The 18571-nt window shown below is 36.2% G+C and overlaps 2 protein-coding genes across 2 annotated transcripts; one reads left to right on the top strand and one right to left on the bottom strand.

The window, feature by feature from the left end:
* The first annotated feature begins 2703 nt into the window (after nucleotides 1-2703).
* On the top strand, nucleotides 2704-8455 carry LOC141381852 (uncharacterized). Its single transcript, XM_073948996.1, has 5 exons — nucleotides 2704-2925; nucleotides 3026-3118; nucleotides 3292-3449; nucleotides 7454-7549; nucleotides 7908-8455. The coding sequence occupies exons 1-5, from the start codon at nucleotides 2791-2793 to the stop codon at nucleotides 8071-8073; spliced, it is 648 nt and encodes a 215-aa protein (XP_073805097.1). The 5' UTR covers nucleotides 2704-2790; the 3' UTR covers nucleotides 8074-8455.
* Nucleotides 8456-10125: 1670 nt separating this feature from the next.
* LOC141381832 (G2/M phase-specific E3 ubiquitin-protein ligase-like) lies at nucleotides 10126-18227 on the bottom strand. Its single transcript, XM_073948903.1, has 5 exons — nucleotides 17187-18227; nucleotides 16930-17108; nucleotides 13743-13915; nucleotides 13436-13650; nucleotides 10126-11560 (listed from the first exon to the last, which is right to left on the bottom strand). The coding sequence occupies exons 1-5, from the start codon at nucleotides 17257-17259 to the stop codon at nucleotides 11313-11315; spliced, it is 888 nt and encodes a 295-aa protein (XP_073805004.1). The 5' UTR covers nucleotides 17260-18227; the 3' UTR covers nucleotides 10126-11312.
* Between the last annotated feature and the right edge of the window lie 344 nt (nucleotides 18228-18571).

Here is an 18571-nt window from a genome sequence, read left to right on the forward strand (position 1 = left end):
TGATGCTAAACTTATTGACAACATTTCCCCAACTTTACCCTAATTGATCTAGTTAAGCCTTAAAATGTCACTAAGCTGAATACTTGCATCTTAAAAAACATGATGATGTGAATTGAACAATGCACTACAAAGTGTTTCACGGACCAAAGAGCCCAACTAAACCAGTCCCTCACTCCATTACGGTGACACAAAAAACACCTAAATTTCTGTTGGATCTTAATCAGATTATGGAAGTCCAAGCAGTCAGTAATAAGTGTGTCTGCTGTTGTTTGTGGAGTTGTTTAATGATCCTCTGCTGAGACTGAAGCTGTTTTATTTTACTTGATTTTATTTAATGCTGTAACTGACGTCACTCTTTATGTTTCTATTTTCTTTCCTTCAGTGATTGTGATTATTAACAGCAGGTGTTCATCAGTGTCTGAATTCACTCATTAGTGTTCATTAACTCTGTCAGGTGAACTATATTGGTGAACTAGTTGATGGAATAGTGAACAAGGGCACAAAGTGTGATTTCAAACACAGACTTCAAAATGTCAAATCTGAACTCTGTTAGCTCACAGTTTTCTGCAGTTGGTTACTTTCTCGAAAACAAAAATGTTACCCAGAATGCACTGTTTTTAACAGAATATTACTGTTTTAGTGAAAAAACATTATTTTACCGTAGAATCTGACCGTTTTTAACAGCAATGTTTTACAGTGTCGCTCCAACAACTGTCACTCCAACTGTTCAGCTACCCTTCACCTCCCTGCATCAGTTTTCAGCAAGCCGTTCTTTGAGCAAGCCGTTTCAGCCATATAGTAAAGACTCCAAAAAAATGTAATCCAACCCAGTCATGGGAGCACACCTTTTTTTGCTGTGCTCTAGTAAACACAGCAGAAATTCCAAGTGTGGAAGAAAGCATGTGCCTCCAGGCAAGTGGACTTGGGGGGAAAAAAAAGTGAGTTTTTTTGATGTGCATTGCACACAACAGAAATTCATAGATATTGCTGCAGATGCCTCCCTCCTCTTAAACATTCTGGAGGCTTTAAAATAATGCGTTGCTTCAGGAGCAAGCAACTAATTGATATTATTATGCCACCAGATGGTTATTCAGTAAATTTTCTCAAGAACAGAAGCAGTTTGAACAAAGCTGTGGCGTACATTGTTCCTCTGCAATGTAACCTTCCTCTGAATGGTGATCATCTAAAGGTAGGTAATGTCAATAACTTTTTGTTGTGGATTATGTGTAAATTTTCCCTTAGTGTTGTTGTGAATTACATTTTAGGAAGACAGTATGGGGACAAGGTAAGCCTAGGCACCAAACATGCATGAACTGCAAACAAGTAGTTTCACTATATGTTATGGAAAGTCACAGAATACAATGTAACACAAGGTAAGACAGAGTCAATCCTGAAATCCTATGTATTATTGCCAGAGAACGGCTAAGATTTTATCCACAAACCTTTTTAAACTAGGAATACTGCTAAATCTAAAGTAACTTTTGGAAATATAACTAACAGTAGGAATAGTATAAAGTATATTGTAATGATCTACGATTCAATTCTAATTCCCTGAACATGTCAATATGGCCATTAGTGAGTAAGGGTCTGTCCTCACCGACTGCATTTTTCCACTCTACCACACGGGTTTACCGTTGTTTTCTATGTGAACACATGGTTGATGGACATGTTTGACTTTTAAGCTTGAGTCTTTAGAAAGGCCACGTATGTGAGCAACGTATTTTTTAGACTGTACAATCATAACTTATTTTCAGAGCAGTGGGCCAATCAGAAGTAATCATAGGTGGGACAATCGTTGCCAGTTTCTGTTTGCACACACTGTGTGGTGGTTTCCAGTCAGGTATGTAGGCATGCGTGCAGAGGGTGAACTGTGAACCATAACATGCATCACAAACACACATGAACGGCAATAATTTTTCAAAGTCTGTTTTCTTTTTTTCAGTCAATGTCACCTCGTCAAGTCTTCAAACGACACTAATGTAAATGCTAGTAAAACTTGTGTTTAATAAAATAAAAAAATAAAAAATAAACATGCGTTTGAAGGCTTCGGCTGTTCTCCGGCACTTGCCGACTGTTTGCAAATTCAAGACCATGGTGTTTCCGAGCGACCAATCCGTTTCTGATTAATTATAGCCTATGCGTAGCCGAGTTCAAGTTGCTTTATTGGCATGACTTTCAGTACAGTATTGCCAAAGCACTTTAAATATGAAATATATTAAAAACATTGAAAAAAAAAATAATGATAATAATACAGATAAGGTATAATGACAAAAAACAATACATTTGATAAATATAACAACAACAACAATAATAATAATAATAAAAAGTTTAAATAATTTAAAAAAGATACATGAAATTACATTAACCATTTCTTATGGTGTGTAGGGTGTATACATATTTTGCAGCTAGTCTAGATGTCAATTCGTCCTCTCTCTCTCAAGTTCAAGTTGTTTTATTGGCATGACATTCAGTACAGTATTGAAAAAGCACATCAAATATTCTGTTTATTAAGGAGGTTCCAGTTGTCCCAGAAATTGTTGGAGTCAACAGATTCTTCAATTGTTTTGAGCTGTTTTTGGGTGTACTCTACTTTCTGCTTGTGTTTTTAAATTTTATTAAGCTCCTCATAGTACCGAAGACGTAAATCTGTATTCTCTGGTTGCCTGTGTTTTTGATTTGCTAGTTGTCTTAATTTTATCCTTATTGTTTTAACCATGACTGAAGTTTTTTTTCCTTCTTCTTCTTTTCAGCAGCAGCAAAAGCTCCTACCCCTCCACAATAGAGACGGATATGGCTGAGGTTGCCCGTCGCCTCAGCCAGCGGTGCGAGCTGCATCCCAGGACCCAGATGGAATTTTGCAGCTTCTGCGTGGCCACACTAGTGTGGCTACACCGTCTGGGTCATGTAAGCGTTAGGGAGCTTAAGGTAGAGCCAACACCTTTTAGTCGCGTTCAAAACACTGACTTGTTTGCTTGTTAAGCCCTGTAACAGGCCTCATATCTGTTCTTACGCTCTACACGCACAGGTGCGGGAGTGGCTGGGCAGGCGGCCAGAGGGGGACGCTGTCATTCTGACGCTTCCCAGCAAAGCCGTGAGCCTGAGCCGAAAAGAGGAAGAGGCAAGTTGATCCTAACCAAAGATAATTACCATAAAAAAAATGAATGACTAAAACTGTCTGGTGAGAAATGCCAATGTAGAACATTTTAATCCATGATTAAACTGATGAGCGCATATGTTGTAAAGTGTAACATGTCTCGTGTGTAACCTATGCACCTCTCTCTTTTGCCACAGTGGCTGGAGTGCTATTTCAGACACGTCCGGCCACTCTGCCTTAAGGCTCAGGCTTCGGGAACGGATGACAGAGGATGCTTCTTCCTGGGAGCGTCAGGACTCCCCCTTACTAACCCCACCGCAGACATCCAGCGCCTGAAAGCAAAGCAAGTGTTCTTGTAAGCTGTTAATGTTTTTAGCCTGTTATTTTGTGTGTAAATTTCCACCCATGCACTTTTCAGGAATTACAAATACATACATACATACTAGAGCTGCACGATTCTGGCTGAAATGAGAATCTGAATTTTTTTTGCTTAAAATAAAGATCACGGTTTTCTCACGATTCTATAGATGTAACATAAAGGTCTGGTAAAAACAAACATATGGCACAGCATAGATAATAATATTATGTGTAGATCTAAATAGTTCTATTCTACTTATAATATTTCTGATGTTGAATTATTATGTTTAAGATATATGTTTGCAATCTGTCATTGACAACATTATTAGACAGTTTTATTCACTGGTAAAATCAGACATTTGTCATTATTAGATTATATTCAACAGTATATTGGCTAGAGTAGTTATACTGACACTGTAAACATTTATTTTCATGCACAACTGTGTGTTCGCTATGAAAGAAAAACATTCAAATGCTTGTCATAATCATAACTCTATAATGCGATATGATCATTTAAATGAAGTGGACACTTTCGGATTAATTTTGACTGCTGTTCATACTTCGCACGCTGCTCCCAAACGATCACTCTGTGCCACAAACTGAATATTATTTACAACTTTGTTACCTGTTACTCACAACAAATGCAGGTTCTGTTAACTAAGGTACACAGCAAATTCATTGGTGTTAAATTTCAAGTGTTGTGGTAATTCAGAGTAAAGTGTTAAAATTCTAGAGTTAGATAAAGGTAAAATAACCCTCTCGGCGTTAGAAGCTGATTTGACTCTTTGTCATACAGAGTAACATGTATCTACCTTTGAAGAAAACCCTTGTATTATTTGAGAAACTAATCAGAGTGTCTAAATTCTTGCCACACCCTCATTCACCTGGCCCTTAAATTGGTCAATTAGTCTAGTCCACTAGACAGAGTGAATGACCACAAATAAGTGAATTCAGACACCTGCTGTTGAACACCTGCTGTTAACAAGCACAATCACTGAAGGAAGAAGAAATTGAAGGAAGAAATAAAACTACAGACACAGCCTCACACCAAACCAACTGAATTAAAACAGAGGATTAAACAACTCCATTAAATAATAGTATAAGCAGCTTCACTGATTACAGTTTGACTTCATTTCGGTAAGAATATTTGACAATGAACAGAGGTTTATATTTTTTTATTAAAAATATTTCATTTGACCTCACCATCATAGAGATCAGAGGCTGCTCATTTGAGCTCTTGAAGCTTTACTCTTATATCCTATTGTTTCTCTGACTGTTATAGCTGTGTTTCTTAAACACATCAGTTATAACAAGCAAGGTCAAGAGAAACTATACTGTTTATGCTTAATTGTTATAGATATCATTTCAGGTGTTTAAGTTGATTCATAAAATTATGCAAATATAATTGCATTAAATCTACATGGGACAATACTGCTGGCAGTTTGCTACTCTTCATAGAAGATTCAACAAGTAATTAGGATGCAATTAATAATTAAAGATTCATGCACTAAACATTCAAGCTCCAGCTTGCTCTTTATGACACACAGACATCAAGAATCAGGATATGAACCTCAACTGTGGTTGCTAAAAAAAAAAAAAAGCCGCATAGTTCATGCCGCAATGCATGCTGGGTGCCAGCATAGTACAAAGCTCCCAGCATGCATTGCAGCATAAATAAATTATGCAGCTTTATGTTCTTACAATCTCTTTCTTTTCCTGTATTTTGTGTTGTTTTTGGGAGGTGATATTTCAGTAGAGTGTTTTTTTAAATTGATTTTTATTTTTTTGTTTGTCACCATCATTGAGATTCAAAGACTAATTGTTGATGTCTGGGTGTTTTTAATTCCTGCCATAGATCAAACATTCTCCTTGTAGACAGTGGTTTTAAACCTGTTATAAAGCCATTAATTATTGGAGCTTCAGTTGTTTCATTTATGTATATTATTTATTTCTTGAACATAACTAACATGATACTGAATTTAAAAAAAAACAAGCAGGAAAGGATGGCTATGATATCATAAATAACCTCTTCAGACTGACACATTAATTTTCTTTTGGCTTTCAATGCTATATGTATCAAAAGTGTGATTAACACTTACTGTAGCAGCCAAAATAAAAGACATTTATAGCAAGAAGTTGAAGAGCTTGACTAAAGCAGACTCTGTCCTCCATCATGGTGACTTCAAATGAACAACAGAAATTTCATTAAGAGCTTTTCTTCACATGACAGAAATCAAGTCAAAGGTCAGTAATAGGTGAAGCTCCATGATAAGTTGTTTAATGTGATGAGTTTTTTTTAAAGATGTTGAAAAATAAAAAAATTTATTGTGTAATTTGTTTTATTTTTATTGATTATTATTTTATTTAGAATTTTTTTTCTCAGTTGATTTCATCTTTGGTTTTGGCTTGTGTTTTTCTTTCCTTCAGTGATTCTGCTTGTTAACAGTTGTTCGTCAACAATTCTCAAACCTTTTCAAATCCTTTAATTAGACACTTAATTGTCTCATTAACTTCATCACTGTCTGAGTGTTCAGCCCTCTGTAGGGAGGACACTAGTTAGGATTTTGCTCTGGATTTAGGGCTTAAGTGTGTTCGAATGAAAAATACAGACTATGGGATGTATTTTTAACAGAAATATTCTGGAAACTGAATTTACGAATGTAAAATGTTGAAAACGGCAGATTACTGGCAACCACTGCTGCCAGTATTTTGACATACGTTTAACAGATATTTTACACAATAAGAGTTTGCTAATTAACACTCTGGGTGTTAGAAATTTTAACACTTTCAAAAGTTTAATTTTAACACTTATAGTGGTTCCCATATAAACAGTGAGGGAGTGTTAATTTTAACACTAAGGTAGTTAAATCTACCAAATCTAAAATTTGCAATGTGAGTTTGATTTAAAAAATACAGACTGTTGAATGTGTTTTTAACAGAAATATTCTGTAAACTGAATCTATGAATGTTAAAAACAGCAGATTACTGGCAACCACAGCTGCTGGTATTTTTCCGTAAAATCTAAAAATGAAAAAAAAAAAAAGAAAAACAGCAAAACGGTTTTTGTGTCACCATTGTGGAGGATAATAGCATCTCTGTTCAAGTCCAAGATGAACTGAGAGTATTAGATGTTATGCTGTGCGTCTTTTGTTTAAAGGTAACTGTGTAGTTACTAATGCAGTCAAAATCTGTTTGCCAATTGCAATCACACATGAAAACATTATTGCATCTAAAGACTTTACATTTTTTTGCATTAAGCTATGATTTTGTAAACTGAACATTGTATTAGTTCATGAAATATGGTTAATTTTTTGTTAATTTATACAGTTATATAAAACTTCCATGTTTTTCACAGAAAGATTCTGGCAACCACAGCTGCTGGTATTTTTTCGGAAATGCAACAGATATTTTACACAATAAGAGTTTGTTAATTAACACTCTCTTGGTGTTGACAATGTTAACACTTTCAAAAGTGTTATTTTTAACACTTATAGTGGTTCCCATATAAACTCTGAGGGAGTGTTAATTTTAACTCTAAAGTAGTTAAATCTACTATCTAAAATTTGCAGTGTAGACACGCGCACGCCCTCTCTGTGATAACAGCTCACGTTCAGCAGCTCACATCATGTGTGATTTCCCGGCCGCGAAAACATCATTATATGAAGACAAAAATTAAATTTTTTAGGTAAATTATATCTTATAAATACTGTATGTAACTAATTCAACATCATTTGGAGGTGTCCATGTCACTGAGTAATGTATGTGAAACAATGAAAAGACTCGTGCAGCCGCCTTTTCTTCTCTCTGAACTTGAAAATATGATTGACAGAATCGTAGAAATGCTGGATTAGGATCGTCTAGGGGGTCGAATCGAGATCCCGATCTTTTAACGATTCATTGTGCAGCTCTAATACATACATACATACATACAAAAAAGAAAATGACGTCATATTCTGTCTGGCCCCAGCCATCACTGATATCTTGGTCTATACATTTCAACAGGTACATCAAGAGGCAGCCCGTACCGCCCCCTACCACCGCCGCTCGACCTTCTCCAGCTGCACTGGCTCAGCCGCCTGCTCCAGCTGGCGAGGAGAGGTAAAGTACAAGGGGGGGTTGGAGAAAGCAATAGCAATAGTTGCGTTATTGGCATGACAAATGTATTGATAAAACAGTTTTAAAGTTTACTTAAAAAGTTACACACACACACACACATATATATATATATATATATATATATATATATACACACACACACACACACACACATATATATATATATATATATATATATCAAACAGTAAATAGTAGTAAAAATAAATAAAATATCTATAATATATTTAACAATCTGTACATTTAACAATCAACATTTTAGGATAAAACAGTAAAAAAAAACAATAATAGTCAAAAAAGTTGAATATTTATCGTTTTCTCTCTCTATCTCTCTTTATTCCAGGCCGTCCACCTCTGACCTGCAACCCCCTCCGTTACCTCCGCCTCGTTATTGGGGGGCTTTTCAGGACAAGTTTCCAATCAACTTGAATGGGAAGCCCCCTAGTATGGCGGAGGCAGCCACCACCACCACTGGAGGAGGGAGCAGTACAAACTCCGAACGTCATTAAGATGACGCTGCAACGTGCACTCTATGGCGAGTGGATAGTGCCACGGATAACCGAACGAAGGAGACAGTCATGTACTTTTACGTCTGAGAAGGTTACGTCGCCTCAACAAACGTGTGATAAGCACGTCGCCTCATACACACATCTTACACTGACGTCGCCTCAACAAACGTGTGATAAGCACGCCGCCTCAAAGACGTCTGACACTAACGTCGCCTCAATTACGTCTCACAGTAACGTCGCCTCAACAAACGTGTGACAAGCACGTCGCCTCAAACACGTCTGACACTGACGTCGCCTCAACAAACGTGTAATAAGCATTTCCCGACATACGTGTCATGTGACGTCAAATAATAAAGTAACCTTAGGTTGTTGTTTTACTACCAATTTATATTTATTATTTCATATAATTCACCATCACTATAAACGTGGTTTTAAGTTTAGCTCGAACAAGTTATCATTATATTATTCTGAGATGTATAATTCCTTTATGTTATGTTTATGTTGATTTCTTAAGTCATTCTGACCGTGAAATGTGCGAAAATACTTGGCCCTTAAAAGAAGTTCAATAGGGGGCATTAGCCTTTCATATATAGGCCAACTGTATAATGTATTGTGTAAAAGCTGTTATATGGCACGTTTCGTCCACAGTCTAACTAAAAAAATAAACCCAAAACCATAAAATGCTCAAATTTGTTGCTGAGAAATGCTTTGATTATTTTTTGTAAATCAATTCACATTTCCACATGAATGATGATTCATGAAGATTCACGTTGGACACTATTATAAGGACTTATTTATCAGTAAAGCATATAATGCATCACATGAGTTAATTGTATAAAAAGTAATGTTTTGTCTTCTATAAGGCTAAACTAAATCAAAATATAAAATAACAGTCAAAATATAACACATCCTGTGCTGAAAACGCACATTGATTAGTTAACAAGTATAATACAGTATTATTTATCATTTATGCATTATAATATTATGAACTAGGGCTGCAGCTCAGAAACAGTTATATTTACTATGATTTAAGATTTTTCATTCATTTAAAGTTTTTATGTTTAGTGCTTATAGTGATACAACCATGTGTGTGTGTATATATAGCCTGTGTGTGTATCTTGTCCACAAAGTCCGTTTTTTAGGCATCACATCAGGTCCTCGTAGGGTTGGCACTCCGCGATCTCTACAGGCCTTCGGATGGGTATCTCATGGAGGAATAGCTGTTATTTTTTTTTGGTTTGAACAGGAGATATGTCAATGTGACATGTCATCTGAATCGTTTTATGCTACTTTTGTCTATTTTTAGTCAAATTTCATATGATTTTAGACAACTGAATCTACTCTGGATTTAACGAATACACATTTTCTAAGAAATTGTTGTACTATCTATGCATTTTCTGTGGTCGTATAGCTATGCTTTGTAAAAACTTTCATTTGGCCACATAAATCTGTCTGTGACTAGTGTCTACATCTTCCTGGCGACAGCCCGGGGAAGAAGACTCCGGTAAATAGTCTTTTTTTAACGTGATGTCCTAAAGTAGGATGTGCTGTAAAATTACTGTTGTACACGAGGTTTTAATTTGATCTGTGATTCCGGTGTATTTGAATCCCTGTAGAGTCTGTCAGAACTGTAACCATATTAGTTAAATTCACCCAGACACTCATTCAAATGTTTACTGTACAAGTTGGGATTCTGAAGCAATACAAAAATATGTCACATATTCTTGGCTAATTCTGCCACATTTTACAGTAATGTTTATTAATGTACACTCACCCTGTAAACAAATAAACCAGACATAAGAGGTAAAATAACTCGAAAAAATCAAAATGTATTCCTATAAAGCATTTAGATTACTTGCATTAAGTATATTGTATATGAAACCAAGCTTAATCATGAACCATCAACAATACTTTTTCACAACGGAATTGAACATCGGAAGTGCACTAAAGCACCATGAGTAAAGACGGGGCCACCATTATGCACCAGTGCCATCACACATGTCACAGACCAAGTACAATGTTAAGATGTCTAATCAAAGCAAGATTCTTAGTGCACATTTTATATAATCATTTCACTACACATGATTTGAAAAGAATAAAAAGATATGAGTTTACTGTAGTGTAGGTGTCACTGTAATAAAGTTTGAATATTTCATCAAAATGTATTTTTTTCATGGAATTAGTTTTATTTTTTTTTATGTTTTAGACGACAGTCTTGGCATTAGCTAAAAGTATTTATTTAATTTGTGTATTAATGACTTATTGGCTGAATATAAAAACTTACCTGTGTCTGAAACAAAAATGTCATCCAAGTAATTCGTCCTGAACCAATGGATAATGTTGTAATGCGGAAGCCAAAAGCAGCATAACAAAGTTTTAAGTCTATGCTATATCAGGCATACCCAAGTGAGATTGTATAAACATACAATTTCTTACAGATGTGTTTTTTTTTTGCATCTAGTGGATATTGGAAATTGGACAAAATTGGATTATATTCGTTAGTCATAAAAATCCTTTAGCGGTTACCACCTTTAAAAGTAGCACTCATGCTTTGGTGTTGGCAGCTTTATTAACAACAGTATTATCTGATGCTTCACAGAAAGCCATAACTGTGTATGTATGCTACATACATGGATACTACAATCAAAAAACAACATTATAACATCTAAACCACATTATTTTAACAGGTCATAATGATGTTACACTAGCACAAAATATTTGTGGTTCATTTAACATGATTTATGTGTTCAAAACATGCACAAAAACATTTAAATCAAATAGAGATATTTAAATCCTATTTAATCCACATCATCTTTTCATGTTAAATTAACAAATATTTTAAGCAGGTTTAACATCTAGAGCTGTTAAAATAATGGAACCACTGTCCATTACTGAATCATGTTCAACCAAAGTGCTATTTTTTTAGTATGATAAAAGGAACACGAAATAACATCCATAAACTTGTGCAACAACTAGTACACTTAACGAATAACCAAGTTTAACAAAAGCAACATGATAAAAAAAAACTTGAAACATGAAATATACATGAATGATGAGCACACGTTTCCTCTTAGTCACACACACACACACACACACACACACACACACACACACACACACACACACACACACACACACAAAAATTACTCTCACATACAAACACACACTCTCACACACACACACACTCTCTCACATACACTTTCCTTCTCTCTCTTTTCCACACACACAAACACACACAATTAGGCCATGCCAAATGTTTTGGCACAAGACATCCCAAATGCCATACCTTCCGAAAAGTCTTTGTACACCGTGCACATTGGCAATTTCAGGCTCACTGAGCAAGTGTTCGCTGTGGGAAGGTTTCGCCCAGACACTGGTTCACTGAACGTAATAGTTGGATTTTCGGGAAACCCTGCAAGTGGATTTTTCGATGCTCCACTGGCAAAGATTAAGATGTCCTCAAGCTTAAGGTTGTCAATATTTCCTTCTGCAATAAAAATAAAATAAAATAGAAATGCAACAATGTAAATTATTATTTCATTTAATGTCCTTTTAGAAAAACCTGATGACTAATGTTCTAATAACAATTTCTAATAACATATTAACTGCGCTATGCTATTTGTCGAGAACTGAAGGGCTCTAATTACAAATTGCCCATTTTTGGCATGAACGATCAATTTCCAACTTTGTCAATTAAAATAAACTCCTATAGAAATGAGAAGAGCAGCAGATATAGTAGTCCGAATAAAAGGCCATTATATTCAAACAAATTAGGTTCAAGTAACATTACCAAATTTACATAAAAAAGGAAACCAAAATCTGCTGCTCTGTCAAATTTGCATTATCTGCAAAACTGAAAATGCATCACAGAAATGGATTTGCTCTTGAAGACAGGCTAAATAAGTACAAATCTCACTTTTCAGACAACACAAATTAGTTTGAGACAAAAAAACACAGTATACAATTTCACACTCTTTCTATCAAATTATTTCTAAATTAACCCATGAGCGCATTGGTAAACACTTGCATGCTGCATCTTTGTAATGCACACCAGCATATCAACCGTCATCAAAGTCCTTACTGAATTTAACATTTCACTTTCATTTTTTACAATTTGTCAGACTTTTGGTAATGTTTTAATGTATGCTGTACAGGCTGCAGTTTTTTTTCTGTCTGTCTTTCCAGGCCTTTCGGACACATCTATTTGTCTGAAAGTAAGTACTTTATGATCTGTTTGAACTCAGATATTAGATTACATTAGATTAGATTAGATATTATAAACTAATTTTAGTCTATAAGAGTACTAAAGTTTGGATTCATTTCGCTAAATCTATGAAATGGATGCGTCATGAAAGTGACATTCAAAATGTGTACTGTTGGCATGCCTCCATGTAGATCAGGAGTGCTTAACTCTGTTCTTGGAAATCTATCTTCCAGAAGAGTTCAGTTTAAACATAACTAAACCAATTAATTAGGACCTGACCAGTACCTGATAATTACACACTGGTGTGTTTGTTATGGTTGCAAGTGAATTTTGTAGCAAGGTACATCTCTAGGAACAGGGTTGAGCTCCCTTGATGTAGACGGTTAGAACAGAAACAAAGCACAAAGCGTCACTATCTGAAGGCCACGTCCACCAGGGAAAAACTATTTTAAATAGCTCCATTAACATTGCATTGTGGGAAGCTGCCTCTGTCATTTTTGACAAATAACAACAAAAAGAACAAGGTCTAAAAAACTGTTATGTGACCATTTTGACAGTACACAAGTTAAAGATCTAACAAGGGTATTTATAAGCTGTTGACCACTCAAAATAACTATTTAAAGACAAGAGCAGGGAGCAGCATCTACTAATAAAGAAGTACCATTACACCTGCTAGAATACAATGTAATTGGCGACAGAATTTTTTCAGAATTTCAGCAGTGGATATATAGACAAACTAAACTGTTGGTCTGTCAACCCCTGTTTCTTTACGTTACCTGCACTTTTTGCTGGACAAATGATGGAAGTTAAATGGCTTCTTCAGCTGTTGCTTTATGTCTATCTCTTAGATCCATATTTGTCAGCCATAAACAGCTGGCTTTTACAGTTCTGATGCTTTGAAAATCTTAGTTCTGGGTCTTTTGGGTTTTACCCTATACACCATGTCACACAGCAGCTTTTGGCCATTTTTCTGTTATTAGTAGTAATAAAATGGCAGAGATGCTGCTTCCCGCAAGAGAAAGTCAGTGGAGCGGTTTGGATTGCACCCACCCTAAACCAGTGTGGGCATGGCCTAAATGTGCATTGTCTTTATACACAGACCCTTTGTTTGTCACTTTTAAAACACTCAATTACATAAATTGTGAACATTTAACTTACCCTCTACTTCCAAAAGCCAATCTCTCCAGAATGCAAGAGTTCTGTTCTCAGACCTTCTTCTATTGTATCCAGCAGGTGATAAAATTGGTGTGAATAGGTTCACAAGGTCTGTTGATGTTAGAAGTGCCGTGGATGCAGTAAAGACTCCGTGAAACATTTTTGGATTGGCCACAATCTCATCAAGTAGCCCCAATGTCATTAGACCTTCCTTTAGCCTACAGTGCAAGGCAACGCAAAAATCAATGATTAAAAATTTCTACATTTCTCTGGTTTTAAACATTACATTAAATAAAATATTCAAACTTACTGTGAAAGAGCCAGTGAAAGTCTGTCATGAAGATAAAACTGCAGTGCAATCTGTGTGACCGTATCCCGCTCTTCTAAATTGTTGATGTAATTGAAGGCCCCCATTACACCTAGGGTGTCAGCACAGGCAGAAATTGCTGCCCTTGCTTCCTCCACAGATCCTGCTTTGTCAATCTATAAAAGAAACTGTTTTAATTCACTTACTCTTTGTACAAAATATCAAACTAAAAGAGAAAAACAAAGTTTTAAGTAAAGCCTCATTTACCTGGTCACGGTGGACAATACACAAAATTTATTATTTTTAAAGAAATATTTTTCATGAAAATTAAAAAAAACATCTTATATCACAGTCCAAATGAAAATAATATTGTTAAATAGTGTATAGTTACGAGTGTTTTGTTGTTTTCTATCTGAATAAATTGAGCATGTTAAATGCATGTACATCTGTGTTTTGCCTGGTTTCATTAAACAAGGAGCTAACATGAATAGTGATAAACATTTTAAAGGGATGTTTCAAAGTAATGATGGATGATGTCCATACAAATGGCTTAGCAGATTTGAAGTGCCAGCAACTTTTTTACATGTTCTGCAGAACAGTTGACCATCTTCGATGATGTTTCCCTCAGCACTTTTATAAAAGCCAAAATAAGAATATGCCTCCGATTTCATTCTTTTATCAAAATCTCTCTAGCATTACCTTCTTTTGCCATCTCTCCTTTCCATTGTTTAAACAATGATGTGCATGCGTCATCAAGGAGTTTTAAAACTCAGAGTTTTACAATTTTTTTTTTATAAATCCTACACATTTAAAATAAATTACTTATGAAACAATATTAATAACCATCAGACAATTTACAGCAGTTTACCATAAAACCAGTAAACCGTGACAGTGTAATTCATCTTAATCTAATACAAAGTCTGGCAGAATAAAGCTTTTTGAGCATACACTCCTGATAAGTGAGCAGGTATTATCTGATTACAGTCCTGGAGAGACTCACAGCAACGTGATCATGAGAGGGAGAATGATTTGCGTTTGATATATTTTTACTACACAATTTATTGCATTATTGTGCAACTACAAATAGGCAGACAGTCAGACTGCATCTTTTGCTGTTTAAATGAAGCCTCGTCATCTCTAAAGTTAACATTTTCTCTTTCAAATTTATAACCAACCTAAACAAATGTAGTTCGCCAAAATGTTTGACACACACATAGCCTGTACTGTGCCACCAACACATTGATTAAGTGTCACAAAGTGAAAATAAAGTGGTGTTTTGAAATGACAGAAAAACTCAAATCTTTTTTAAATGCAACACAATACAAACTAACTAAATTAAACCTAAATGGCTCGCAATTAGAATGAACAGCAGCGGCCCGTTTCAGAAAGGAGGTTAAGTGAAAACTCTGTATTTTGACCCTGAAATGAGAGAAACTCTGGGTTTTCCGTTTAAAAATGGCAGGTTTGTTTAACTGGAGAAAGCATGGTAAGTCAAGCCTGTTTCTGAAAGAGAGTTAACTTTAACTCTGAGTCAGTTACCATGTTAACTTACTCTGTGAACCTAACCTGGTCAGGAGCAGGTTTTATTCTCTAAACTCTGTCTTTCTGTCAGTCTCCTCCCCTTTTTTAAAGACAAAGTGGTATTTCTTGCCTTAGCCTTACGTTTTCATCCACATATCTTAATGCTCATTTTGGAGATGTGCATAAAGATGATTGATGGAACCGTCATGATGCACATAACTTTTGAAAATACGCATAATAAAGCATATTGGCATAAATGAGCAGGATAAACTGTATATTCAATAAGAAAATATGCACATTAACTGCGATGGAAACACTTTTACTAAACAAATTCCATGTGCATTAAAAAAAGGTTTGTTATATAGATGATGATGAAAATGTGTGAATAGACAAACCAGCAAGCTGAGCGCATTGTAAAACATCTTAAATGTTGTTTTGGTCATTCTTAAACATCTTAACTGTTTCAGTTTTATTTTATTAATGACTTCCAGAGCATCTGGAGCAGGTCAAGAATGTATGTTCACTGCATTTCCTGGCTTCAAACGCCCCCACGTGTCCATTGTGTGTCAGCATTATGTTCTGAGGTGCAAGTACATTTATTAAATAAAGAAAAGATTGACGCAGCCTCTTCTACCGCAGTAAATTCTGTTTTTAGTTGATATTTGGTGTCAGTTAATCAGGAAGTGGAGATTTTGTTCTCTTTTTGTTCTCTTTGACACGCTTAACTATGAGTTGGTCTACTCAAAGTTGATTGACCCAACTTTGCTAAAACAAGTTTTTAATCTCTCGGTAAATCAACTCAGAGTTTAAGTTAATCTCAGAATTTGTTGAACCTCCTTACTGAAACAGGCCCCAGATCAGCCAGCAGAGTATCAGTCATGCATCTTTATTGGTCATTTTTGTAAATTGCATGACTTACATACCTATTAAGTTTTATGCCAGTAATCTGGTTTTGCGCGTGTGTGTGTTTGCACACGTATTGAAGAGAACACACACACACACACTGTATTTCTGACGGCAGAAACGTGAACTAGGAAGACGTTTTTCTCTCGCGGTTGAACCACACCTGACAGATTATAACAGCTTTAAAACACACCTTTTAAAGTTGTTTGTCACAAAAACACTCGGTAATCCACTCAAAACGCTATTAAAATCCATTTTTGGAGTGCAATTTACAGGATGTGAACACTGTAAATGGAAGTTCTAAACATTCTACCGGAAGAAGCTGGTCGCTATGGCACCCTCCATGCAGCAGTCAAAAAAAAAGGTCTATAGTATGGTTACATTAAAGAGAACATAATTTGCATGAGTTGAGCTAATACATTGAAAAAACAAGTCGCACTACATCTGTATAATTGTTTTAGTTGCTGTGATGCAAGTGCAGCCATTACTCATGCCCCCTCATATCATTCAGATCCTTACATGCTGTAGCTGCTGATGTAAACAATCATACTTGTCATCATATGATGAAATCGGCCATTATTGAGTACTGATTGAGTCATGAAATGGTATTATTGATCCATATCGATCTCCGCCTGTTAGATCAAAGCATCTCTTGAAAATATTGATAATAAATTAGTAACTTGTTATTAAACAGTTGTAATGTAATTTTTTTTCTTCTGATGACCAAACTGCTACAACATATTACTAATACAGTATAGGTACTTACTTTCTCTAACTGACTACGAATGTCATGGTCTGCAACTTCGTCCAATGATAACTTGGGTGGTAAAAGGGCACTTATTTGGCAGTACAGCCTCTCTGAAAAAAAATGGATTGGCAACCCTCCTTGAACCACAGCCATAGAAATCATTTTTCCAACAGTCCTATACAGTCCTTCCTGCAGAGCTAAAAAAATATGTTAGAATTTATTCAATTAAAAAAAGTGTTGTATATTAATACAAAGTAACTGTAAAATTAACTTACCATGTCCATGTAGAGCTAATGAGCGGGATTCCTCTGGGCCTTCAAATATTTTGCATCGTTGAACATCATTCATCAAAAGGCGCAGGAACTCACGTCTGGGACCTCCCTCATCTACAGATCCTTCACCTTTACCTTGAATGTCAACAAATGCAACATCAATCCGGGCCTCTGCATTAAACCTCTGCCTCTGAAATGCCCGTACTGCACAATCTAAAACATCCTCCCTGTAAACATTTATAATATTTGCTCTTGATGTCTCTTTTTCAATGTGTTGCTGAAGTTGTCCAATTATATCTGCAATATCAGTTTCTTGAGATCGGACAGGGCTTCGCTCGTAAAGTGGTGATGAGTCAGGTCTGCTGTCTTGAGATCGCACAGGGCTTCGCTGGTAAAGTGGTGATAGGTCGGGTCTGCCATCTTGAGATTGGACAGGGCTTCGCTCGTAAAGTGGTGATGGGTCAGGTCTGCTGTCTTGAGATCTGATAGGGCTTCCCTCATACTGTGGTGATGGGTCAGGTCTGCTATTTTAAGATCGGACAGGGCTTCGCTCGTACAGTGGTGATGGGTCAGGTCTGCCATCTTGGGATTGGTCAGGGCTTTGCTCGTAAAGTGGTGATAGTTCGAGTCTGCCTTCTTGAGATCGGACAGGGCTTCGCTCGTCAAGTAGTGATGGGTCAGGTATGCCGTCTTGATATTGGACAGGGCTTCGCTCGTCCAGTAGTGATGGGTCAGGTATGCCGTCTTGAGATCAGACAGGGCTTCGCTCGTCCAGTAGTGATGGGTCAGGTATGCCGTCTTGAGATCGGACAGGGCTTTGCTCGTAGTGGTGATAGGTGGGGTCTGCCATCTTGAGGTCGGTCAGGGCTTCGCTCATAAAGTGGTGATGAGTTAGGTCTGCCGTCTTGAGATCGGACAGGGCTCTGCTCAGAACATGGTGAAAGCTCAGGAGTTTCCTGAAGTTCAGAAGATGAATTTTGTTCTTCCATATTAAGTGAGTGTTCTGATTCAGCAGTGTCAGTGTTGTTGTCCTGCAACAAAAGAGTCTCAGAATTAATGCATTAAGTATTATTTACCCCAAAAAAAGCAATAAGATTCATATGGAATATGCCACTCTTTTTTTGGTACTTTTGGTATTTTTTACACTGCTGAACCACGAGACACAAGAGGCCAAAGAACCAACATTATTTTTATTTAATGTGGTACATGCTGGAGAGCAAACATTCCTGTGTGTGTCTGGCATCATGGTTTCTGGCTCATCAAATACCTCTAATTACAATATGTGTTTTGTAGCTTTGACCTTTTAAGCCTATCAGACAATATCAGTTTCAGTTCACAACATATAAGTTATTTTAGTATGTTATACTTAGGCATGGGCTGGTATAAGA

This window comes from Danio rerio, chromosome 4 (assembly GCF_049306965.1).
Source record: "Danio rerio strain Tuebingen ecotype United States chromosome 4, GRCz12tu, whole genome shotgun sequence".
In the NCBI taxonomy this organism is placed as follows: domain Eukaryota; kingdom Metazoa; phylum Chordata; class Actinopteri; order Cypriniformes; family Danionidae; genus Danio; species Danio rerio.